The sequence below is a fragment of the Raphanus sativus genome, chromosome 3 (assembly GCF_000801105.2).
Source record: "Raphanus sativus cultivar WK10039 chromosome 3, ASM80110v3, whole genome shotgun sequence".
NCBI lineage: Eukaryota > Viridiplantae > Streptophyta > Magnoliopsida > Brassicales > Brassicaceae > Raphanus > Raphanus sativus.
The window spans coordinates 13,707,201-13,733,562 of record NC_079513.1 but is presented as its reverse complement, the minus strand read 5'-3'; the positions used below and the strand labels follow the sequence as shown (position 1 = coordinate 13,733,562).

Below are 26,362 nucleotides of genomic sequence, written 5' to 3'. Positions count from 1 at the left end.
ATTATATATACATTAAATAGTTTTTTTTTTTTTTGTCATTGACTTTTACAAACTCAAAACGACTCTGTAAACCAAACGGGTACATTAAATAGTTTTGTTAAGAATATATAATCTACTAGTGGTTTTCCGGTGCTACACGCCGGGTTCGTACATTGTGTTGTCTAATAAGCTGGAATTGCATTCTCTGATTAAATTTGTAAACCACATTAAGTTGATGTATTCATATTTTGGCCTATTCAATTTTGTATAAGAGTGTTAGTAAGAAAGTACAGCTAGCTAAAGTAGCGAAAATTTATTGGAAGGTCATTGTGTTTTGTAATAATAGTTGTCATAGTTGATGTTTTAATTTTTATATATTTTACATTTCTATGTATGAAGTGTTTTTGGGGTTGCTGTTTTTTTGGATGATAAAGTGCGAAGTAGGAAAATAATTAGACGAAGACAAATAATTTAGCAGATTTTAAATAAAGAGAGAAAAATTTCAAAGTAAAGAAGATAACAAAAGTGCTATTGGAAATTAGAACCCACAAACTATTGTAAGACGTGCAAGCACCATAGATTACTTTCTCTGCAAACCGGACAACTTATTTTGGTACGAAACCACTGATCAATGCAATTAAAATGAAAATTACGGCCGCAAGTAAAAGAGCAAATATGGTTTCCGTCGTTGTAATCTCTAAAGCATACAATGCATATATTGTTTATCTCTTCAGTAGTTGGAGGTCTATTAGTACTCTCTAGATCGGTGATGGTGAGATCAACATCTGAGTCTTGATGTTGCGTTGGGGTTGTAGTCTATGATAGTTAGACTAACTTGGAGATCATTAGCTAAGATATTTTTGTAGTCTCTTATTTCATTCATTACGTATTGGGTTGTTTTTTCAATAAAGTATGTTGAATTGGGGTGATGGATGTCATGGTATGTTAACATGAATTTTATGTTCTCAGTTATTGAGTCATTAAAATACTTGAATTATTTGATTGAGTATGAATAGTACATGGTTAAGAGACAATGTGTACTTTTTATGATATTATTTCTTTTTTTCAAACTAACTTTTTAATTAGTCTTGATTATATATTAATATATTAATTTTTATTAGAACTTTCCATGATAATATGTGAGAAACAAAATCATGAATAGTTATTATTGAATTTTCATTATATTAATCGCTATTTTATATTTGGTTATATTTAAACTGCACTATTTATATTATTTAAATATTTTTAATCAGATATAAACAAAACGTAAAATATAGAAGTTTCAGTAATATTTTAGATGATTCAGGAATACTCCAGTTGGAAAACTATTTTTCAGGAGCATTGCTAAACCTGAGACAGTAAGAAGCATTCTTAGCCAGGCATTTGACAATACTGTTGTAAGTTGCATGATTATTTATATCTTTTAAGTGAGCTTAAGGACTATTTGTTTGCAATTTAGTGCTACTATGATAGCTAAGTAACGGATGAGCTAGTTGAGGCAATTCTACGGTCAGGTCTTGAGCCTGGTGCAGTTGATGTCGTCCTTGAATTCATGGTTACTCTGGTCGACCGCTTGCCCAGCATGAACTGTCTACATGGAGAACTCAGTGTGACAAAACAGTGACTGTATGCATATATTTGATGAAGTAGAGAGCTCAGATAAGGAAAGAAAACCTTTTGCTCCAGACTTGCTATCAAAATAATAAAAACCTGCACTCATTTTCTATAATCCAAAAGCAGGAGAATCTTATCTACAGCCGAACAAAACAAAGATCTAATTAAATAAGTCTTTTCACGTCGTTAACCATTTCAGTAGCAACATGCTCTCTCTTGTCCTACCACTTTCATCTGACCAGCAGACACCACCTGAGACATCCTTCATAGGTTTGTTGTTGACGAAGCAATGTTTTCCCCAAATACTTGTCTGATACATTCTCACAGCCTGTATAACAAAAAAAGAAAGATAAGAGATTTATTTTCCATGGGACTTTGTTGAAAGTCTTATTATCCCTATTAGAAATCTGAGACTTCTCAGATCTTAAAGTTTTTTACTTTACTAGTAATTTATCTCACGTGATTGTGAATCTTGTGCCTCAAACTCTCCTAAGACAAATTCCTCCGGTAAACTTTAGGGGTCGATCGGAAACCTGAAACAGGTTCAGACAATAGCTAATCAGGCCTGGTTTTTTAAACTGGGTTTGTTTTGAATGATGTAAAACGGATCCTATAGCCAATTACAATAATCTATAGATGACAAATCAGTTTATCAACAGGATCCAGAATTCAAAGAAATCAAGATTTTACCTCTGTAGTGGTCTTCTTCTTGAAAACGTTAATACACGGAAAAATTCAAGACTCGATAATACATGGAATATTACAATGATACAATCGTCACAACCAATTATTATTATATCAAATCTAAAAGTTGACAAAAAAAATATCAAATCTAAAAGTCTTCGTCGAGAGAGAGCACATGATTATCAAACGCGCCACTTCCATTAACGCTCGACATAGCAGAAGCCTTCTAGTAATCACCAACTCTCTTCTCGAAGAAGTTTGTTTTACCCTGAAGAGAGATCAACTCCATCCAATCAAACGGATTCGCCACAAACTCGATATACTGACTCATCATGTCATGGTTCATCCCCACCAGCGCGCACGGGAGCGCGTAGCACACAAACTCCCTCTCGATCTCGACGGCGTCCCAGACGATCGACTTCACGCGCTCCTCCGTGAGATTCGTCCTCAGGAGTGTATAGATCAGGCAGGCGAAATCGCAGCAAAGCCGTCGTCTCGAGAGATCAACTCATTGGAGAAGGTCAAACCAGGTATGAGCCCTCGTTTCTTGAGCCAGAAGATCGAGCAGAAGCTACCGGAGAAGAAGATCCCTTCGGCGCAGGCGGCACTCCTCTCCGCGAAGGTTTGAGATCCGTTGATCCACGTCATCGCCCACTGAGCTTTCTTTCGCGAAGCAAGGAACCCTATTTATAGGATCCAATCCATGAAGAATCCGAAGAGATAGAAGGATCTAGTGAAATGAGAAGTCGTGGGGGAAGAATTAACTGAGATTAAATCGTACTGCTTCCATTACTCTGTTTCAACGATGAAGATTATAGAAAACCCAACGAAACCAAAACGCGTGACTCACACAAACCAATCAGCACGACGACACGTGGCATGAAAGCCCCCACCCTCCAGATCGACGTGGACGCAGGAGCTGCCAGAATTGTCAACTTTATATATATAGATTCTATTAAAATTGAAGTACAAAATAATACCTCCTTATTTTTAAATGGATTTTTTACAAAAAAAAATTTTAAACAAATTCTAACCACTTCAATTATTGTCTTTTATAATTAATCTGACTTCATTTATTACAGAAAATCGATACAAAACAGAATTTTATTTTAAATTGTATTATTATATTTTTCACTTTTCCAAACTACTTCATTAATTGCATTTACTATAATAATTCGACATCATTTAGTTTACGTGTTGACCTTAATAATTGCATTCTACTAAAACTGAAGTACATAATAATATTTGCCTATTTTAATTGGATTTTTACATATTTTTATTCTTTTTAATTAATTCTAAGCCCTTCATTTATTATCTTTTATAATTAATTCAACTTCATTTATTACAGAAGATTCAAAACAAAATTTACCTATTTTAAATTGTTTTATTATAGTTTTACATTTTTCAGTTTTCCAAACTACATCATTAATTGCGTTTACCATAATAATTTGACATTACTTATTTTACGTGTTAACCTTAATAATTTCATAGGTTTAAATGAAGATGTTCTATTCGTGACCCGATTAACAAAAAAAAACATATGTTTACAAAATTAGTTAGATAAAGGCATTCATATACATGTTCCAGTACATATTTTTTTAATTTTAAAATTAAACTGTATTTGTAAATAATAAATTTGTGGATGAGATTCAAATTAGATGTGTCCGGGGAGGTTCGTAAAAACTTAGAATTAGACAAATAATCTATGTTTTTAAAAATGTTACTACGTCATTTATAAAAAAAAGTAATAACCAAAATCCGCACAGATTCGCGAATCAAGTTTTAGTTGATATTTATAAGTTCAGAAGAGTTTTTTTTTACGATCCATGTGATTTTATTACTAAATTCAAATTTATATACTGATACTATGTGATATGTTCAGTACTAAAAATGTGGATAGATTATTTCTTTATATATATTTGAACCATCTTGTTTTTGTTGTTACACAATTAGATTAGCTATGCCAATGAGTTTAGTTATGTGTTTTCTCTCAGGATTCCAATAAGCTTGTCACATTGTCTATGAGGCTACGAAAATAGTTTACACAAGTATTGTATATTATGGTACACCTAATTTAAGTATATTATACTGTCTAAACCATAAGATCGATTATGTTTTTATACTAATTTAGAACCGAAGATCGGGCCTCAAACTCCACCGCACTATAAATCATTAGGCTAGTTGGCCTTTTCAATTATGTTATTTAAACTGTGTAGTGTCTACGTAAAATCGGATATCAAAGTAAAACGTGTGCACTTGTGTATGTGAAAAGGATGATAAATACTAATCCCATACTTAAGTGCAATATTCGACAAGGTGATAACATTTTACCAAAAAAGGTGATAAATAATCGTTCACTAAACTTCTTTTTATACAAAAACTAGATATGAGCCCGTTGCGTTGCAACGGGTTTTGTTTGATGTTTAATTCAATAAAGAGCATAAAATAATAATCATTTAATTATAATTTTATGATTGATTTGGATATGTTTTGTGATATTTATTTTATATTTTAAAAAATATTTTCATACATAAGTTCAAGTCAAAGCTTGTATTTTATAATCATGGTGCATAGATGAGTTTTATTTATTTATTTAAAAGATAGCTTTTATTCATGATTTTTACTAAATAATTTATTGTACTTGTTGCATTTTATAATTTATTTTTGTTTAATATTTTTTTTCTAAAAGTTGTTTGGTTTTTCAAATTTGATAATTAATATAATGGCGACAGATGACTGTTATATATTAAAAAATTGTGACTTGTGCTAATATATCTCATAATTAAAAGTATATATACTAAGTAATAACCAAAACAAATTTTGTTAAAAAAATTATTAATATTATTTAATAGTAATTTTCTATTTTTAAAATTCTAACCAAAAGATAACTGCAAAAGATTATTTGATAGTAATTGTTTTTTATAATATTGTGATATGTGTTTAAATATGTAATGATTAAAAATATATGTACCAAGAAAATAAAAAATGAAGTTTGAAACAACTAATTTTAAAAATTATTTAATGTTAAAAACAATTTTAAATTATTTAATAGTTTGTAGAAATTTTTCTTTTTCAATTAACAAAAAAACAGATATGGAAATATTTATTTCTTTACATTTTTTTGTTCAAGGCTTTTTGAAAAAAAATAAACTAACTTTTAAAATTCTTTTGGTTTAGTTTTTTTAAAAAAGAAAATTGTTATTTAACATATGTCACAATCCTAAATATATAATTGACATGTGTCGCGATCTTAAAATTAAGATCATGAACATTACATGATTTGGTAAAGCCGTAACCACTGACTTCATAACAACTTCTAATAGAGTACTGCCTTGCCGGATTAGAAAAGGAAAATTAACATTAAACACTCTTTGACATTTTAAAAAAGGAAAATTAGCATTTAATATTTCTGTACAGTTTTTTTTAATTTCTTTCATAGTTATCTTTACTTTTTATTTACTTTAACTTTTTAAATTGTTTTTATATATGTAAATATTACTTTTTATTTATTTTAACTTTTTAAATCGTTTTTTATATATGTAAATATATTTTTTGGGTTATGAACTTCTTAATTAGGATTTGAATTCAGGAAAATTAGCATTTAAAAGTCTTTTACATTAAAGGAAAATTAGCATTAAGTTAAAAGAAAATTAGCTTTATATAATAAGATTGTTTAAATATTTTTGGTTTAATCTTTTAAAAAGATAAGATTGATTTTATTTACTTATATGTATTTTAACACATGTCACAATCTTAAAAAATTTACTGCCACGTGTCGCGATCGTGTTAATTAGTAACTTTGAAGAACCAAGCTTTATATAATAAGATGTAAAAAGGGAAAAGCAACTCGATTCTCTTCCTTCTAAAGAAAAAAAAAAGGAATCTGATTATTTTTAAAACACACACATACAGTCATTCTGATGATGGCCAAATCATTTATAGTATTTCGATTTACATCGAAAGTGACAACCTCTTCGCAAGTACTCTGATGGCGTAAGCATGAGTCATTCAAATTGATTATATATGTTTTAATTAAATAGTTCCTCGCATTGTTTTTTTTTAAATGACAGATAGACAAAACTAGGTTCATATACCCATTTTTATGCCGTCAAGGTTACGTATGTGTCTATGTATGCAAAGGTACCACGTGACGCATCCCTAAGATACACGTTGCCGGCAGCAGAAAATCTAGAGCTAATCTTCTATGTTCATGAACTTTTGAACTGGTCTTCGAGGTTAATCCATATCTTTAAAACACCTACATTTGGGGATTATCTGAAAGTTTGAGTTCAAATTGGCTAAAGTAAGCTTATATATTTTAAAATAATCTTTTTAAAAAAGTTAATCTACATAGTCTTATTCATCATCAGCCTTAAAGTCTATCGCTTTTCACTCTATTAGCTAACTTATAACTCCTAAAACTTTTTTACATTGTACTATTGTAATCAAGACTGAACTGAATATGAAGATAGTAAAAGGTCTGAACGGAATCTAGATTATCGTAATCAAGACTGAACTGAATACAAAGAAATCGAAAGTCTAAAAAGAATCTTTTTTTTTACTTTATAAATTCTCATGCATTTTCATTTTATAGAAACTCAAATTTCGATTTTTTTTTTTGAAAATTAAAATTTGGAGAACTTCTAAAATTGAACAAAGTAATAATATCCAGTATTAATTAATTTTATTTGAAAAAGTTGAATACACGAAAAGCTTATCAGAATCATAAGCGTCAAATCTTGTGTCATAATGGTGTCAGCATGACAAAATGTAATCAACGTTCTGGTTCCAAACAATGCGGCGGTGCAAGCTTTTTAAATCCTAATAGGACCCACAAACCTCTTGAAGCCGTCATGATCCTCTCTCTCTATAAATAGCTACACACAATAACAAAACCAAAACACACAAACAAGATTCAGTTTACTAAAAACAAGTAGTCTTTTAATTTAAGTACATGAGAGCTGCGATAAACAAAGCAAATACGCTTCGAGCTTTGGTTACATTCGGGTTCATCAGAAACATCACATCCATGTCTTCTTCTTCTTCCCAAAGTTTTGTGTCAAGATCTGTAATTAAAAAAATCTTTGCCAAGCTTCAGAAAGAAGGCGATGGAGCCGTCGTTAGACGTGGCATTTCCAGGTTCATTAATCTTTCTATTTCAGAAATATCAATGATTATCAATGTCTTATATCTTCTGAGGTTTCTCTTGTTGAATAAACTCAGGAGTGAGCAGAAGCTGTTGGATCCTTTTTTGATGCTAGATGAATTCTCCGGTAAGTTCTTGGAAGCAGCCATTTTATTTATTTATTTAGTTTATACATTAAATAATGGAAGCCATTTATTAATAACTCTTTAAATATTCTTGGGGCAGTTTCACCTCCAGCTGGATTCCCAGATCATCCTCACAGAGGTCAGAATCACATATACATATATACACATTTACATTAATATATTAGAAAATGGTTTAATGTAATATATATCTAACATTTTCTGGTGAAAATCTATGTTGATCACTGATCAGGTTTTGAAACTGTTACATACGTACTAGAGGTAAAAGAAACATCCTCTTTTTGTAATTTTTTTATAAAATAAACATTTTTATCCTCAATTTATAATAATTATTCTCTAACTATCTTCTTGTAATGTTTTTTTATGGTAGGGAGGGATTACTCATCAAGATTTTAAAGGCCATAAGGGTACAATCTATGTCGGTGATGTTCAGGTAAAAGAAAAACAGAATTAACTGTTTAATAATTTGATAATCCAACCATTTTAAAGATACAACCCCTAGAAAGCTTTTAAATAGTATATTTTACTCTCTCTCTTTTTTTATAGTGGATGACTGCAGGAAGAGGAATTATTCACTCTGAAATGCCTGAAGAAGAAGTTAACAAAGGTTTACAGCTTTGGATCAATCTTTCCTCCAAAGAGAAAATGTAACACAAACACACACCTACAAATTTGACATTCTTTGGAGTTTCTTAACCGTAAAATTGACTTTTTAAGTTTTAATTCCGACAGGATAGAGCCAAATTACCAAGAACTATCGAACTCAGACATACCAAAAGCAGAGCAAAACGGTGTCCAAGTCAAAGTCATAGCAGGAGAATCAATGGGAATACAGTCCCCTGTTTACACTAGAACACCAACAATGTTCCTAGATTTCACTCTCGATCCAGGAGCTCAATTCCATCAGAACGTTCCCGAATCGTGGAACACGTTTGCTTACGTTCTAGAAAGTGGTGAAGGTGGAGCTGTTTTTGGCTCATCAAACTCTTCTCCTGTTTCGTCACACAACGTTGTGGTGTTTGGACAAGGAAATGACGGTGTTAGCGTGTGGAACAAGTCATCTTCTAAGAAGTTGCGGTTTGTATTAATTGCTGGAGAACCGATAGGTGAACCGGTGGTTCAGTATGGTCCGTTTGTGATGAATACACAAGCGGAGATTGATATGACTATTGAAGATTATCACTATAGTAAGAATGGCTTTGAAATGGCCGAGTATTGGAGATCACAGTGAGAGATAGACTAATAATGATCATTGTTTTTATCATTTTCGTACTTGTGTTTTATCTTATGGGTGATATGAATTGAAATAATAATAAATTTAAACAAACGTAAACATGTTCATTTTGCTAAATATGTGGGTGTGAACCCATAAGATCCAAGGCTGGCTTTACTATTAGTTCAACCATAATCATCTTCTTTTTTTATTGGACAAATTCAACCATAATCATCATTATTAAGTTTTCTACAATCGTCTAAATTAACTGTTCATACTATGATAACATTGACATATGAAGAACGCATAACACGCTATCTTCCATTCTTAGAATGTGAAATAGACATATATAGAAGAAACAATTGTGAAATACCAAACGCGTATTAAAATGATTGTTACTTTAATCATCTTATATTCAATTCCTAATCATGGTCCTTGGCCCTTGCGGATAAGAGATTGCTCCATATTCTTTCCGATTACTAGCTTGAGAAATACTATCTTTGGTTCTGTAAAGTTGATTATGAAATCCACAACATACTATATTTTCTTGCCATATTACATTCGAGTTTGTTATGAATTACTAACTCAAACCGATTAATAATAAGGGAAATTACTTGCGAGACTCACTGGCGAGACCAGCCTTACCACTTAGAGAAGAGGTCGATGGAGACCTCAGAGTTCATCACCTGATTGTTCACGAGACAAAACAGTGGGATGAGCATATCCTTAGAGAACTAGTGCGAACTGAGGATGTAGAGAAGATCCTGAAAATGAAACCGAGCCGACTAGGAAGAAAAAATAGCTACGTTTGGAAACGATCAAAGTCGGGAGCCTATACAGTGCGAAAAGGATACATTGCGGCTAATGAACAGAGGAGAAAAAGTGTGGAGAACCAGGTGGTAGAGCCTAGTGCCACGAAGATGAAGGAGAGGATTTGGAAACTAAAAGCGCCTAGGAAAATAAAACATTTTCTCTGGCAAGCTTTAGCCAGATATGTAACAGCAGCGAGTAGATTATGTGATCGACACTGTGCAACCGATAGATCATGCCAGCGATGTGGAGTGGAGGAGGAAACGATCAACCATATTCTGTTTGAATGTCCTCCTGCAATGCAATGTTGGGCTTTGGCGAATATTCCTACTTGTCCGGATATTTTCCCGTGTAGTGCTTTATATACTAATTTTGATCACCTACTATGGAGAGCAAAGGAATTGGGGGTTCCAGGAGAAATTCTTGATCCGTTCCCGTGGATCCTGTGGTTTATATGGAAAGGGCGAAACAACTTCCTCTTTAATGGAGTGGACTCTACACCAGCAGACACAGTGCAGGTAGCAATGACTGAGGCTGGTAATTGGAAAGTCGCGCAAATCATCCCACCTGTCGAGGAAGAAGCAATGCAGGATGTAGGAGACGTGATGACAAGATCAGGGCCAGTGGTAGATAGAGAGAGGTACAGATGCCAGGTTGACGCATCGTGGGTTAAAGATGGAAGCATGGCCGGAGTAGGTTTTGTTTTGATCCAAGGGGAGACGAGGAAGCTCATGGGGATGCAGAACAGCAGGACGGCTACGTCACCCTTAGTGGCGGAGGCGGAAGGATTACTGTGGGCCATGAGGACGATGATTAGAGAAGGACATACGTCAGTTCACTTCGAATCAGACTGTGTCCAACTAATAAAATTGGTTCAACAGGTAGAGGAATGGCCAGCCATGGCAGAGATCATAGAAGAAATTTGCTTCATCTCTCAAAGCTTTGAGCTCTTCTCCATCGCACATCTACCTAGGGGTATGAATAAACGAGCTGACTGTCTTGCGAAAGCGGCCAGGACTCGTAATGATTTGTTTTCTCTCGTCTGTGTTGAGACTCCTGTTTGGCTTGCTCAGGTAGCTAACCTCTTGGAGAGTTAGTAGAAACTTTTTCTTTCGATGTCAAAAAAAAAAAATAAGGGAAATTACTTAAGATAACACACATTTTGTAAGGGAATACATAGATCTTTACTTTTTATATATATCTTCTATATAAAAAACCTTCTTTCTCTAACATCTTCCCCACATTTCATCTCCAACACTTCTCTATATTTACTTCTATAATAATTTTTAGAGATATAAGTATTTCGTTCCATCTTTAATTTTTCTTCTAAAACAGAAATTGATATTTCTTCATCTATTTATAGAAGAAGAAATAACTTTTTTTCATTTTTATTCTATATCTAGAGATTATTATTATACAGAAATACATTTGAACAAAACACATATGTATTATAGAGAATAGAGGAAGATGGTCTTAGGCATAAACATTTGAAGCATGGACAATTTGTAGACCACCAAACTAAAGTTCAATAGGAAAATGTCAAAATTGATTTTAACACTCACAAAGTTTACAAAAGTTACAAGTAGAAATAAGAACATAACTTCTACAATGACCAAACTTCTTGTCCGAATTTTCTTACATTTCTTTTGTATCTCTATAACAAAGAAACCCAAAACACTTTCTTTGTTTTGCTTTAACTTCAGTTGAGAACCAAAACAATGTCTCTGATATTTCTATAAGTTATAACCCTCAGGACCCAAACAAAAACCGGTTACAAAGAGACGTTAACTCGAACAGCAAGAAAACGTCTCTGTCCCTTCATTCTCGTTCTTGACCAAACTAACCCGATTCACAGTTAGTTCCTCTTTGTAAGAATCAGAGTTAAGCTGCTTCCTACTAATGTTACCATAGATCTCACGAATGACCATCTCAAAAGCCGTCTTCACATTGGTCGAGTCAAGCGCTGATGTCTCCATGAAAAACAAACCATGAGACTCCGCAAGGCCTTTCCCTTCCTCAACACTCACCGCTCTAATGCTCTCGAGATCACACTTGTTACCAATAAGCATCTTCGCTACTGTTGTATCAGAGTGAGCTGCATCAACAATTCAAGATTCATCCATCATTGCCAAGATCTTAGATCTAAAAGCATCATCATGATGTCTAAGATCTAAGAGATAGAGAGATAAGAGCATACTGTTGAGTTCATCGAGCCAGCGACCTATGTTTTCGAAGGTGGAGCTGCGAGTGATATCGTAGACGACTAGTGCTCCTACAGCGCCACGGTAATAAGCGGAAGTGACGGCGCGGAAACGTTCTTGACCTGCGGTATCCCAAATCTGAGCTTTGACTTCTTTGCCGTCGATGACCATGCTCTGTGTCTGAAACTCGACGCCTATCGTGGCTTTTGAGTTGGGGTTGAACTCGTTGCGAGCGTAGCGGGTGAGGAGGTTGGATTTGCCGACGGCGGAGTCTCCGATGATGACGATCTTGAAGAGGTACTCTTCACCTCCCTCGTCGTCCGACATGTCTTCTGCTCTGTACTGCCCTACTACTTTGTTCAAGACGTACAGAGAGAGAGAGCTTTGATCAAGAAGTAGGAAGAGAGAAAGTGTGTATATGTGTTTTGCCTTTACTAGGCTGTTTATGAGCTCAATAAATGTCAGTCACTTTACGCATGAAAGTAGATTTTAACTAAAATCACGCATCGTTGATTGTGAACAAGTATGAACTAAAACTGATTTATTTGTTGTATATGCTATTTTTAAAGTCTAGTACATTAAACTATAATAGAACGCATAAAGAGAATGTAACGCACGCGCTTCTCTCTCAGACACAGATACCGATGCAAGGAGCCTCCTACCTGAGAAGTTAATTCCTCCGCAACAACTCACCGTATCCACCGCAAGTCTTGACGCAAATATGCCTCCGGTGACCTAATTTTCTCCAGTTTAAAAATTCCTTCGGTCAAAGGGTAGATCCAGACATGATAACTCCGAATCTGAGTTCTCTTTTCAACAACAACCTCGACTTTTCAAATTTCGAAGCGAGGAAGAATTTGCCAACCCTGAACTGAAGAAGTCTCTGCTGGATCTATAATTTTACCTCAGTTTGAGGACGGTCTCCGAAGCAACCAATAAGTATCCACAGAGCATTTTATTTCTCACTCTCTGCAGAAGATAAACTGGCTACTCCTGATGGCGAACAAATACTCAAGAATGGAAAAAGGGAAATGGACAGCAACCTCTTCTAGAGACAACAAAAGGGCTCCGGTTCGACTCCCTCCTAGCGACAACTCGAACCTGATAGAAGAACACAAGCTTACCCTGATTGGGCGTGTAACAAACCCAGCAGTTCAGAAAACTCAATGGGTGGTGGACTGGCTCATCCAGTACTGGAACGTGGAAAGAGAGCTTACCGGCAGGGAACTTGGCCCTGACCTTTTCCAGATCCGCTTCACTTCAGAAGAAGCCTTGCAAACGGTTCTCAGGAAAGGACCGTATCACTATAAGAGGTGGATGATCCTTCTCCAGCGTTGGGAGCCAATAATCTCCAACACCTTCCCACGCATGATAGCCTTTTGGATAAGAGTTCATGGCTTGCCACTCCACTACTGGACTGATCAGTCGCTGACTACGATAGGGGAGGAACTTGGCAAGATTCTGGACAAAGACGCTAAGCATGGAAGAATGAGAATTTTGGTGGATGGGCTGAGAAAGCTAGAGATGAGCCTCCCAGTTGAAGTAGACGGTGAGGTCATCACAGTGGATCTCGAATACGAAAAATTGGAGAAGCATTGCTTTATATGCTACTCGCTCTGTCACGAGAAAGACACTTGCCCTCTAAATAGGGACAGAGACAACAAGGAAGAGCTTAAACAGGGGATCAGTCAACACAACACGTTGAGAAAGCTAGAAGATCATCGACGTAAGAATGATCTTAGAAGATCCCTATCTCTTAGCTCTAGAGACAGAGCACCAGACTCAAGGGAGCAACATTTTAGTAACTATCGATCAGTCCACTCTCGACTACAAAACTCAAGAATGGATCGAGCCCCACATCTTGAGAGATCAAGATCCAACTACTCCAGAGAAGAGGAAAGAAGAGTCCTAGATGGACGTAAACGAGAGAGAGACAGAGATCCCCGGGAATATTCATCTCATCATAGTTTTCCTCCCCAGCGCAACCTCACTCCAACTAGAAGAAACTCCAGAGATCTCTCTCCTACAAGATACAGTAAGGAGACACGAAAACAACACGACGAAGGCCAGAAGTCTCAGAGCTCCCGCACTCCTCCCCCTCGGCCTCCAAGAGAATCGATGAAATTACCGGCTGTTCCGGAAGGTGGAGAGGTTAATAGCCGCTCTAGAGAAAGAACCTCAGCTCTCAACAGGATCGAGGAGCAACAGCCTTACTCTACAGGAAGACTCTCTGCTCTGGAGAGGATTGAAGAAGTAAACATCCCCTCGAATGAAAGGGTCTCTGCTCTGGAAAGGATTGAACTCCCACAAGAGGAACCACAGCGAGCTGCAGGGCTTTCGAACTCTCTCCTAGCAAGGCTACAGGATGTTGAAGTGCAATATGAAGAAGAAGAGCAACAAATTCTCCTTGGTGGAGAAACACAAAGAACTCCAGCAACTCTGAGATTGGGATCAGCCTCCTCTTCACGTAAAAAGAACCCGCCGAGAGCGGCTGCTAAGAAAGCTGCCCCGAGTAAGCAAGCTTCAAAGAAGGCTCCAGTGAGGAAAGTCACAGGCACAGCGAAACCAAGGGGACAAGCAAGCCCTCTTCAAGGTGTTCGCCTAACAAAACAAAGAGCAACCAGAGGACGACCACCAGCCCGCAAGCGACTCTGTGTGGATAAGACACCACAAGATCAAGCTTTACCTTTAAATAAGGATGCAATTACCCCAGTTGTGGGGAAGGTAACAGGTGCGAGTACAAGCAAGAGTAGGGTGGATTTTCGCGATCCACCAGACCAGATTCCTTAGCTGTATTGAGTTGGAACTGTCAAGGTTTGGGAGGTGACCTGACAGTTCCAAGAGTCCGTGAGATGAGGTCTGTTCATGCTCCGGACATAATGTACTTTATGGAAACTAAGAACTCAGATGCTTTTGTTCTTGCTAATATTGAAACAATTGAGTACAAGCACCACTTCTTAATTTCACCCTCCGGACTTAGCGGAGGACTTGCTCTATTTTGGAGAAATGAAGTCAACCTCACAGTCCTGTCCTCCACAAAAAACTACATTGATACAAGAGTGATCCACAAGGCGAAGGAGTTCTTCCTTACTTTCATTTATGGTATACCGCAACAGGAGCATAGAGCCGCCTTCTGGGAAGAGATATCGAAGCTAGGCCTGGGAAGGGACTCGGCCTGGGTCCTAACGGGGGACTTCAATGACATCTTGGATAACTCTGAAAAGGAGGGAGGTCCGCAACGCTGTGAAGGATCCTTTATCCCATTCAGAAGCTTTGTATCATCGAATGGATTATGGGATGTGAAACACACGGGAGATGAACTCTCCTGGAGCGGAAAGCGTCACACACATGACATCAAATCGAGACTGGATAGGACTCTAGCCAATCTGGCTTGGGCGGAAATGTATCCAGCCAGTTCCTGCAATTACCTCCGCTTTGAGGGATCGGACCACCGTCCACTGCTAACCTACCTTGATGCAAAGAAGATAAAAAAGAAGAGACCATTCCGATATGATCGGAGGCTCAACGATAATGAAGAGGCCAGGAAGATCATAGAAGAAGCGTGGAGGAAAGGATCAGAAGAAGCAGTTGAGACCAAGATCTCACGGTGTCGACAGGAGATTATAAAATGGTCCAAAATCCAAAAGGAACTCTGTACAAAGGCTATGCTCTTCAATCAAAAGGAACTGGAGAGAGAACTATCAGCAGATGCTCCGGACCCGAGCAAAGTCCAGGCACTAACGGAAGCTTTGAGCAAGGCTTACAAGGATGAAGAGTTATTCTGGAGACAGCGAAGCAGGATACTTTGGCTACAAGGAGGAGACCGTAACAGTGCCTTCTTCCATGCTGTTACAAAAGTGAGGAAAGCCAGAAACACCATAACAACAATCGAGAATGCAGAAGGAGCACCGGTGTATGAAGAAGAGGACGTAGGCAAGGTCTTTGAGCGGTTCTACCAAAAATTGTTTTCCTCAAAGGGAGGTACAGACTTCAGTACAGTGGAGGAAACAATCTCAAGAGGAGTAACGGAGGAAATGAATGACGACCTCTGCAGCATCCCTGAAATGGAGGAAGTGCGAATTGCATTATTCTCTATTGATGGAGGCAAGGCACCGGGAGTTGATGGATTTTCTGCTAGCTTTTACCAGACTTTCTGGAATCTGTTGGGGTCAGATATCTACCGAGACATTCGGACATTCTTTGTCACAGGAAGAATGCTCCCTCATATAAACGAGACTCATGTTTGTTTGATCCCGAAGACAGAGGCACCTAAGACAGCGGCGGAATATAGGCCAATTGCTCTCTGCACCGTGCGTTACAAGATCATTGCAAAATTGCTCACCCGCAGAATTCAACAGTTCTTACCAGCCCTGATCTCGAAGCATCAAACAGCATTCGTACCTGGAAGAGCCATCTCAGATAACGTCCTGATCACTCACGAGACCCTACACTATCTGAAGACATCGGGGGCAGTTAAAAGATGCTCTATGGTCATCAAAACCGACATGAGCAAGGCGTACGACAGAATCGAGTGGGGCTTTTTGGAGCAGGTTCTGAGCAGAATGGGGTTTCGAGATATCTGCATAGGATGGATCATGGAATGTGTTACAACGGTTACTTATTCCTTCCTCATAAACGGCGCTCCTCAAGGTAGAACGGTTCCAGCAAGGGGGCTTAGGCAAGGAGACCCACTCTCGCCCTATCTTTTCATCCTATGTACAGAGGTTCTGTCAGGCTTATGCAGAATAGCACAAGTAAATGGCAGACTCCCTGGTCTCCAAGTGGCGCAGCGAAGCCCTCACATCAACCATCTCCTCTTCGCTGACGATACCATGATTTTCTGCAAAACAAATGAAAAGAACTGCCGAGCATTGAGGGAGATTTTGAAGAGATACGAAGGAAGCTCGGGCCAGTGCATCAATCAGGATAAGTCCACCATTACTTTCTCTTCCAAAACACCAGAAGTCATCAAAGACAGAGTTAGTGCTTCGCTGGGCATAACCAAGGAAGGGGGCATGGGAAAGTACTTGGGCCTGCCTGAAACTTTTGGAAGAAGTAAAAAAGATGTCTTCACTGGTATGGTTGATAAGATAAGACAAAGATCACAGTCATGGACTACTCGGTTTCTTTCAGGGGCAGGAAAGCATGTAATGCTACAATCGGTGCTCACAGCCCTACCCACCTACTCTATGTCAAGCTTCAAAATCCCAAGTTCTCTCTGTAAAAGAATCCAGTCCATCTTAACTCGTTTTTGGTGGGATAGCTCACCGGATGTACACAAGATTGCTTGGGTAGCTTGGAGTACAATGGCTCAACCAAAATGCAAGGGAGGACTGGGATTCAAGAATTTTGAAGAGTACAATGACTCGCTTTTGGCAAAGTTAGGCTGGAGGATCTTACATGACTCAAAGTCCCTGCTCTCTAAAGTTCTAAAAGGAAAATATTTTCCTGATTGCTCCTTCTTGGAGAGTTGTGATAAATCAGGTTCTTCTCATGGCTGGTCAAGTGTAATGGCGGGTAAAAGGGTCCTGGAAAAGGGACTGGGCTACATTATTGGTAATGGAGAGAGCATAAAGGTCTGGGAGGATCCTTGGCTCTCACACTCCACGCCAGAAGCACCAATAGGCCCTGCGACCTTTGCAAATCATAATATGCGGGTGGCGGACCTGTTAATCCCAAACTCAAATGACTGGGACCTGGAGAAAATCCGTCTTCATATGCCTCATTATGAGGAAAAAATTCGACTTCTTATCCCATGCTCCACGAAGCAAGAGGATAGACAAGTTTGGTTACCTGAGCCTTCAGGAATTTACACAGCAAAATCAGGATATAAAAAGATCAGAGAAGAGGAGCTTGAGGCAGCACAAGACCAGTTTGAATGGAAGAAATTGGTGTGGAACCTACAGGTACCACCAAAGATCCAGCACTTCTTATGGAGGGTACTACATAATGCAATTCCAGTGGGCTCTCTGCTTGCAATACGGGGAATACAGTCAGCACTTAACTGCAAAAGATGTGGAGAGTTGGAAACCATATCACACCTTTTCACCTCATGTCCTTTTGCAGTTCAGTTCTGGACTAAAGTCCCTCTTACCTCTCAAATCGTTGCTCAGGGACCGGTGGATGATTTCTCAAGATGGTACTCTACTCAGGCTCTAAGGACTGCGCTTCCCCCGCTAGGAGTTACTGTCTCTCCACTTGTCCCTTGGCTCTTGTGGAATCTTTGGATTGCAAGAAATAAGCTTGTTTTTGAAGGAAAGATTTTTCAGGTGGATGATATCATCTCAAAAGCATCTGCAGAAGCTAGAGCTTGGGAGAACGCGAATGCAGGGAAAAAGCTGGCGCGGAAGAAGCTTAACCCAGTAAGAGTATCAACCCCTCACCCTTTCTCTTGTTGGATTGATGGGGCTTGGCAGGAATCTACAAGAGCAGGAGGCATGGGTTGGATCATTAAAAATGAAGAAGATGCAGTCCTCTGTCGTGGTTCCTCAAATAGGACACATGTGGAATCAGCACTTGTTGCAGAAGCACTAGCTTTGAGAGATGCCCTTAAGCAAGCAAATGATCTGCAGCTTCAAAGTCTCCATATTTCCTCGGACTCACAGGTCCTTATATCTACCCTGCGTGAAGGGCGGGATTTGAATGAGATTGCAGGTGTCCTTACTGACATTAGGAACCTTGCCACTCTCTTCTGTCCATTATCTTTCTCTTTTGTACCTCGGTTAGAAAACATTCAGGCAGACTCTTTGGCTAAGGCCAGCCTTGCTAGGTTGGCTTTGTAATCTGGATGTAAGTAGGATTGGTATATTTAATGAAGTTTATGTTTGACAAAAAAAAAAAAAAAAGTCTAGTACATTTTGTTCAAAAAAGGTGTCTACTACATTAGGCATGGGATGGCTAATTTTCATCTTTTTTTTTTGTGCGACGGCTAATTTTCATCTGATTCGGATTCAATCGGGGTTTTGATTTTTCAGAATTAAATTTAGCTCCATATAGAATTCTTAAAGTTTGGGGTCGGTGCAGTAAAACCAAAAATGTAAAATATGGTAGAACGAAACTCATCAGGTATTTATATCAGATTCAATTACGTTCGGATTATTTTTTACGGCCAGTTTGACTTTTGTCTATATCTACACTAGTATATCATTATAATATGACACCGACAGTTTTTTTGTGTTTCATATTTAATAAATTTTGAATTTTTGTCTTCTTATTTGTTTAATGGTGGCATTAGATGAATATTGAGGTATTACAGAGGAGATTTTAGGTGGTTAGACACTAAACCATATATTGTCACAGTAATCTCTAATTTAAAATTCTATTTTTTCTTCAAAATAGAGTAAAAATATATGTGAAGTAGTGAACAAAAAATAAAATAAATTATTCTACTAAGGAAATAAATTTTGTTATAAAATGGGATATAAAGCTGGATTCGAGTATTTTTTACTTCATATTCATTTTTATTCTATTTCGGAAGAAAATATAGAGTTAGATTGGAAATGCCCTCAGACTTGTACAACCTAGTTTGGATGATATAGAGTTTGCGTGCATGATATTTCAGAATGGCATAAAGGAGTTGATCAAGGCTATTAGCAACCCCAAATCAATGGCCTAGTTTATAAGTATTTTATGTACGGATAGAAGATTTCATCAACCTTCCTTCCCGTTTATAGTTCGGCAGGCTGGCAATTTTTTTTTGTAGTTGCCTCCATTTCCTTCATTTATAATTGGCTTAGATATTTGTACTCCTGATTGGCTTAGATAAACTGTTGAGATTTGAGAGAGAAACACTTACGTTGTAGTTGGTTTATTGTGATAAGTATATCGGAGTTTAGAAACTGAATTCATAGACTGAAACATATGATCGAGTACTATACACACACGTACCAAATCTCAAATAGTAGGTTCTAAAGTCAAATTTCATTGGTAAACATAAGATGCTACACATTCTAATTGATCAACGAATTGTGGTGAAGACTTTGAGAATGTACCAAAACCAGACTTCATTATTTTTTTCTGTTGTTGTGCTCCTTTTCTGTCTTTGAATTGATTCACTTAGTCGTTGCTCAAAAAAAAAATTGATTCACTTAGTCTCTTTTTCTTACATACTGTCTTGGATCATGTTGGGAAACATATCATATCATTCGTCATCGCTTCTTGCATGCCCCGCAAGTGCATCTCTCCATCCCCTTTTCCAGCGACTACACATGACAAACAATCAACGAAAAAAAAACCCATTAAGCAAGCAAATATTTTTAGTTAAAAAAAGCAAGCAAATATTTTCACAAGTGAGATATCGTACAAGCCTATCTATGTTTTAAAATCTCATGTATATTTGTATGGCTTTATATGGATAGAATTTCAACTAAATTATCTATTCATAGACTAACATTTTGGGTTTATACGGAACCTCAGCATCTAAGGTTATCCTCTAACATGCTATATGCTATGTATTGTATCATATTATATTCATATATACATAATCATCTATTTGTATGTGTACGTAGATCGATTATGATTTATGTATAATTCTTAGTTTAGAGAAGTCATTGCTAAAAAAAATTTTTTTGAAGAAAATATGTATGAGATAATTTACGTTAATAAGGTAAAAGAATATAAATGAACAAACTTATTCGTTATTAAGAGATCCATGCAAAAGAAACTATGAAGAGACCATGCAAATATTTTGACACACATAAATGGAAATAATCATATGATCAAATGATCTTTTTTTGTTTTTTATGCTCACCAGGATATAGATCAAAACCTAAACTAACTTTAAAATTTACAGTTGTCATGTACGTTTTGGAGTATAGAAAGGATAATATGCCCCCTGAGTAAAGATTGGTTCATGGTTTGATCAATTGTGCAATGGCTGCTATGTTACCATATTTGCTTTTACAAATGCCATAATTTGGTTTAAAAAATAACATTTTCTCAACATTATAATATAGATAATGCTCATATTTACTTCAGCTTGAGAAAATGCCATATGCATATTAAGAACGCACCTCTATATGGTGTTGAAGACCTTTGATATGCTCAACAGCTAAATCCAACATGTCTGCATAGCTCGTTTGCTGCAAAAAGAAATCAACATCATTCTGCCCTATATAATCTTCTTAATTACATCTAAATTACTTGACAATTATATAAGTAATATCCCTCACGCCTTACCTTGTCCATATTGGGCACAAGTTCTTGTAGCTTCTTCAGCTTCCCACTTATTCTCGTTCTTCTCTCCTACACATAAAACTTGATCATACTCATGTTTTCTTCGGGTTTCAAATATAGTTCTCATGTATGCTTAGTTATGTAGTTTGTATTAATATCAAAACAATAATACAAACTAACCCTTTCAGCGATGCTGCGCGGGTGAGTAGCACATCCACGCTTGGCCCTGACCTTCCAAGGCACCGAATCCTCTGGGATGTTTATCAAACTCTCCATCTCCAGTGACGTTTGTGGCATGCTAAACTAAAGAATCAAAACCATATCATACCGAAAAGGAATATAACCACTTAATAGTCCAAACAAAACATCATGTTAAAACTTTACACAATAAACAACTGTTAGCAAATGACTAACTTGTGGAAAATATACATAAATCAATGTTAAATTTTCTCCTAGCTATTCATATATTCGTACAGAAAACCACTCAGCATACATGAATTTGTGACACACATTTTTACTAACATGTATTTCAACATGGACTCTTATTGCTAATTAACTTTATGGAGTTTGAATCTGATTTATAGATTCCAAATTATATGTCTTACATAAAACCACTGACCAGTGACCACAGTATAAAATCATTTATTAACATACAACTTGTAAATCATACATATATCAATCCTAAGCGCTCCCCAATCTTAAATAAAAGTACCAAAGTACAAAACATCTCAACTTCTGCATATGCAGTTACCCCCTTACCTAATAGATTCCAAGAATTATGAAACTTGTATTGCATAGAAAGTTGATATATTCAACTTTGTATACAGCATAAATACATATAGTGAACAACCACAAATTTACCTGAGTTTCTAAGGTGAAAAAGTCGGTGGTCTTGGACCGTTTTCCGGGTTCATCAATGGTGAAACTTATTTGAGAAGATGAGTTATCCCAGTTGTTAAGATTATTTCCAAAACTCATATTCGTCGATGCTACACCGTTTATAGCCGCCGAAGGCGCTTCCACCTCCGAGTTATATTCTTGATGACTACTACTATCCCCGCCAGAGAATCTCAGCTCCGACTTCAACCTTGACGGCACTCGCTCAACTCCTCCGCCGTATTTTCCGTTTGGCTTCCCTAGAGGAAAACCAGTTCCCTCTTCCATCAACAAATTTTGATGGAAAGAGAAAAAGAAAGACTATGCAATGTAATGTAGGGTTAAAACTTGTAATTAGTTATCTCAGTATTTTAATAACCAGTATGGTTTTTAAAATGTATTTATACAAAGTAGAAGAGAGAATGCGTCTTTGTTCGAGACTCGAGGACCTCTTCCTCTGTCTCTACTTGATTTTATTTATCTCCAATTTGACAGAGAATAACGATTCATGAAAAGAATCTTAATACTATTCACTATTCGAATTCCAATTATTATTACTATTATTGTATATGCTTATATAATAATGCAAGAGGGGTAAAATTTCTTGGGCTCGCACATGGATTACAGTGGAAAATAAACCGGCCGGATGCAATGAAATTGCCAAAAATATTATAAATTATACAACCAACAATATTGTAATTCTATACTTTTTATAATGACAAGTAGGCGAATCCAAAAAGCAACGGAGTGACGACGATGAAGCCATGTCATCAGAGTGGGCTCTCATGGCTGCTTTGTCTGAAGAAAAAGGGCAAGTGGGATGGATATAATATTGCCAAGTGGACTATACTTTTGTAATAACTCGCTTTTTAACAGTGTTTTTAAAACCGGACCGGCGAGCGAACCAGAAATTTTTTGGGTCATGGATCAATGTGGTTCGACCTGGTTCGATTGGGTTCGACCGGGTTTGATGTATTAAACTGAATTTAATAATATTTTGTATATAATATGCATATTTTAGAAAATAGCAAACTGAAATGTAATAACAAAAATAAAAAATCTAATAGTTCAAATCTAAATCAATAGAAAAAAAACACATTTAAAGTTTATTCTCTAGGTTTTTATCACTATAAATTTTATCACCTTTAAAAAAAATTATACACATTAGTGCAAAGTTGCGACGGTTGTTTATTTTCATTGTGACAGTTATTTTTTTCTGTGTTTGAATTTGGTGGAAATCATATTTATTGATCATTCTTTTCTATTGCTTAGTACATCACAAAAGTTTTATAAAGACATCAAAGACACAAAAGTATAAAATACCTTGTGAATTGCAGTCTTGTAGAAACGTCGGGGACTCAAAAGAAAAAACGTCGAATATGACAATACCTTATGAATTACAGTTTATCACAAATCCTATTTTTATTTCTTAAAACTAATTATTTTTTTAATTTTTTAATTTTTTTTTGTTTTCTATACGAACCAGGGTTTTGCCGGTTCGTTGGGTCGCCGGTTCTCGGGTTTTTAACGGTTCAATATGAGTTTTTAACCGGTTCAATGTTAGTTGGGTTTTAGCATTAACCCAACCCGGCTTGGTATCCGGTTCACGGTTGAACCCGGTCCGACCGCCGGTTCGGTCCGGGTTTAACTGCTTTTTAACATTTACTTTTGGCAAGTGTAAGTTTTTATATGCATTAAATTGCATTATTAAAAGATACAACTTGCCTCTTCTGGAAATACATGGTTAACTATTCATGCATGTATATTGTATATATTAATACGTTTGTATAAATGTATTGTCGGTATATGTAAGATCGACAATGGTTTCTTGAGACAGAAAACGAAAGAGAATCTGTATATATAGATTGATCAACCAAACAAAATGAATCTATTGCTAGATATTTTGATAGCTATTGTGATTTCGATTTTCAGTTGAATGGTCGGTATCGACCTGAGATTTGCAATGAACCGTGGTCGCAGCTTATTATTTGTTCCCACGTGAGTAGTCTTATTTCTTATCACTCAAAATTTAAGCAATTTAAATTAACTTTTTTCCATCTGCAGTTAGTCGAAAGATCATGTGATATACAAATGAATGATATTTGGTTGGGAATTATTATAGATTGGATATCAAGTTATGCCTCAATATATAGGGAGTCTATATAAGTCCAAATCTTTATTGGGACGTCTGCACCAAATATATGCTTCTTGGGTTGGATACTATTAGGCCTATAGAATTGGCTCATTCAATCTATATATATGCGTGGAGGCGCTAGTTAAGTCTGTTGCCAATCAATATCTTTCTTTTCTCAAATTGAGAAAATTCGGTTAGTGATGTATTACGAATTTTATGATATTTCTTTCTTAGCGAAACGTATAAAGAATATATGGCATCGTTTTCAATTAGATGTAAGTTTGCTTCCATTTAGTTCATATAGGAGTAACAAAGATATGTTGAATAAAAAAAAGGAGCAACAAAGATACAACCATCCAAGTATCTACTGGGATGTTTTGTGGTAACTTACCGTTTAGATACCTGAGAGTTCCTATGAATTCCAGAAAGCTTTCTCAGAGTCTCTCAGCAGCTGCGACCCTCTACTCCATCAGATCAAATCCCGTCTCTCAGCTTGGTCGACAAAACCTCTATCTTTTTCAGGCAGGTTGATGCTCATGCAAATCAGTTTCGATCCTTATTAGAATCTTGAACAGAGATGTAAAAGAGTTTGTTATTGATGATTGAAATGTTCAAGTTAGTTACAAACTGTACAGAGACGAGTATATATACATACGATTTAGTGATATGAAACTAAACCATTGGTTAGGCGAAAGGAAACCTTAACCATCTAACCAGAACTTGGTTTACATAACTCTAATACCCTCCCCTCAAGATGGAAGACATAAGCTATGTATTCTCATCTTGTCTATCAAACTTCGAAAGAGATTCGGTTGTACAGCCTTGGTAAGAACATCCGCAAGCTGAAGATGAGACTTGACATGGAGAGTCTTCAAGAAGCCACTCTTCAAGCGCTCACGAACCACATGGTGGACAATGCAGTTCGGTTAACACAGTGGTTAACCAAATGAGTTCGCATGTAGCATCCGCCATGGCTCGATATTCAGCTTCAGAGCTACTCCTGGACACTGTCTGTTGCTTCTTTGACCGCCACGAAATAAGAGAATCTCCTAAGAACACGCAGTAGCCTGTTATCGATTGACGTGTATCTTGACAAGCAGCCCAATTGGCATCGGAGTAAGCTGTAAGCTTCATCGGAGACGAAGCAGAGTAGAAGAGTCCTTGAGCTGGATCACCCTTGAGATAACGAAGGACTCGATAAGCTGCTTGAAGATGAATGTCGGTAGGATGAGACATAAACTGACTGAGCTTGTGGACTGCGTATGTTATATCTGGCCTCGTGTGAGTAAGATATAACAAGCGTCCTACAAGTCTTCTGTATACTGCAGCATCAGGTAAAGCAGAGCCATTAGTAGTAGAAAGTTTAGCATTTGGTTCCATAGGAACAGAAAAGCGGTTTACAACCAAGTAAGCCTGCTTCTTCAATAAGCTCCAAGGCATACTTGCGTTGATTAATCGAGATACCAGCTTCTGTTCTAGAAATCTCAAACCCCAAGAAGTATTTAGCTGGACCTAGATCGCGTAGCTTAAAGGCAGAGTTTAGTGTGGCCTTGAACGCATCCACAGCAGAGTCATCATTTCCCACAATCAGTATATCATCGACGTAAACAAGAACAGCAAGATATTTCTTGTTCACGTATTTGACGAATAGCGAATGGTCTGAATGCGTCTGAGTAAATCCATCACCAAGAATGACTGCAGAAAGCTTGTGATTCCATTGCCTAGACGCCAGCTTCAAGCCATATAACGACTTGTGCAATTTACAAACCGAGTTTGGAGGAACCTTCTTTCCTGTCAACTCTTCATAACCTTGAGGTAAATGCATATAGATTTCTTCATCAAGATCTCCTTTGAGAAACGCATTGCTGACATCCAGCTGAGTAGTAGACCACCCTTTTGCAGCATCCAACGTCATAAGAAGACGGAATGTACCAATCTTAGCCACAGGAGAAAACGTAGTAGACCAATCTTTACCTTGAGGCAGTTCACAGACAGACCAAGTACCAGTAGCTTCCAAAGAATCCATCTCAGATCTCATTGATTTACGAAACTCTTCTGATAGCATAGCTTCTTTGAAGGTTCGAGGGAGTTGGTGAGTGGAAATAGAAAGAAGAAAGTTTTTATGGTCATCATCAAATCGATCATAAGAAAGATATGAAGAAATGGGATAAGAAGTCGTGTGGGTTGGATGAACTGGAAGAGAAGGTAATTTGTTAAGAAGGAAACAATGATATTGATCAAGATAGGAAGGAGCTTTTGTTTGACGTTTTGATCTAGTTCCTGGTAAAGGGTTAGCAGAAGAAGATGTACTAGGTTGACTAGATGAAGTACTAGGGATATCGTGACCAGAAGGAATAGCAAAAGAGTCAGACAAAGGATCAACAAACA

At 37.0% G+C, this 26,362-nt stretch overlaps 4 protein-coding genes and 1 pseudogene across 5 annotated transcripts; 1 reads left to right on the top strand and 4 right to left on the bottom strand.

Moving 5' to 3' along the window:
* Positions 1-1,589: 1,589 nt before the first annotated feature.
* LOC108845232 (ribonucleoside-diphosphate reductase small chain C-like) lies at positions 1,590-6,375 on the bottom strand (annotated as a pseudogene).
* An 817-nt stretch (positions 6,376-7,192) lies between these two features.
* Positions 7,193-8,920, top strand: LOC108845920 (pirin-like protein 2). Its single transcript, XM_057004558.1, has 7 exons — positions 7,193-7,416; positions 7,501-7,550; positions 7,649-7,687; positions 7,799-7,827; positions 7,937-7,999; positions 8,113-8,213; positions 8,299-8,920. Exons 1-7 carry the CDS (start codon positions 7,232-7,234, stop codon positions 8,795-8,797), a joined length of 966 nt encoding a protein of 321 aa, XP_056860538.1. The 5' UTR covers positions 7,193-7,231; the 3' UTR covers positions 8,798-8,920.
* Positions 8,921-11,118: 2,198 nt separating this feature from the next.
* Positions 11,119-12,259, bottom strand: LOC108836403 (ras-related protein RABA5c). Of its 2 annotated transcripts, none has more exons than XM_018609560.2 (2): positions 11,787-12,259; positions 11,119-11,684 (listed from the first exon to the last, which is right to left on the bottom strand). In XM_018609560.2, the coding sequence occupies exons 1-2, from the start codon at positions 12,115-12,117 to the stop codon at positions 11,374-11,376; spliced, it is 642 nt and encodes a 213-aa protein (XP_018465062.1). In that variant the 5' UTR covers positions 12,118-12,259; the 3' UTR covers positions 11,119-11,373. The 2 variants fall into 2 exon arrangements, with proteins under 2 accessions (XP_018465062.1, XP_018465066.1); XM_018609564.2 differs by having other exon boundaries at positions 11,119-11,666.
* Positions 12,260-19,776: 7,517 nt separating this feature from the next.
* On the bottom strand, positions 19,777-22,286 carry LOC108846055 (transcription factor bHLH129-like). The gene is made up of 5 exons (XM_057004559.1): positions 21,826-22,286; positions 21,145-21,267; positions 20,968-21,033; positions 20,802-20,870; positions 19,777-19,991 (listed from the first exon to the last, which is right to left on the bottom strand). The coding sequence occupies exons 1-5, from the start codon at positions 22,126-22,128 to the stop codon at positions 19,938-19,940; spliced, it is 615 nt and encodes a 204-aa protein (XP_056860539.1). The 5' UTR covers positions 22,129-22,286; the 3' UTR covers positions 19,777-19,937.
* Positions 22,287-24,710: 2,424 nt separating this feature from the next.
* On the bottom strand, positions 24,711-26,362 carry LOC130509513 (secreted RxLR effector protein 161-like). Its single transcript, XM_057005644.1, has one exon. The coding sequence runs from the start codon at positions 25,412-25,414 to the stop codon at positions 24,869-24,871; it is 546 nt and encodes a 181-aa protein (XP_056861624.1). The 5' UTR covers positions 25,415-26,362; the 3' UTR covers positions 24,711-24,868.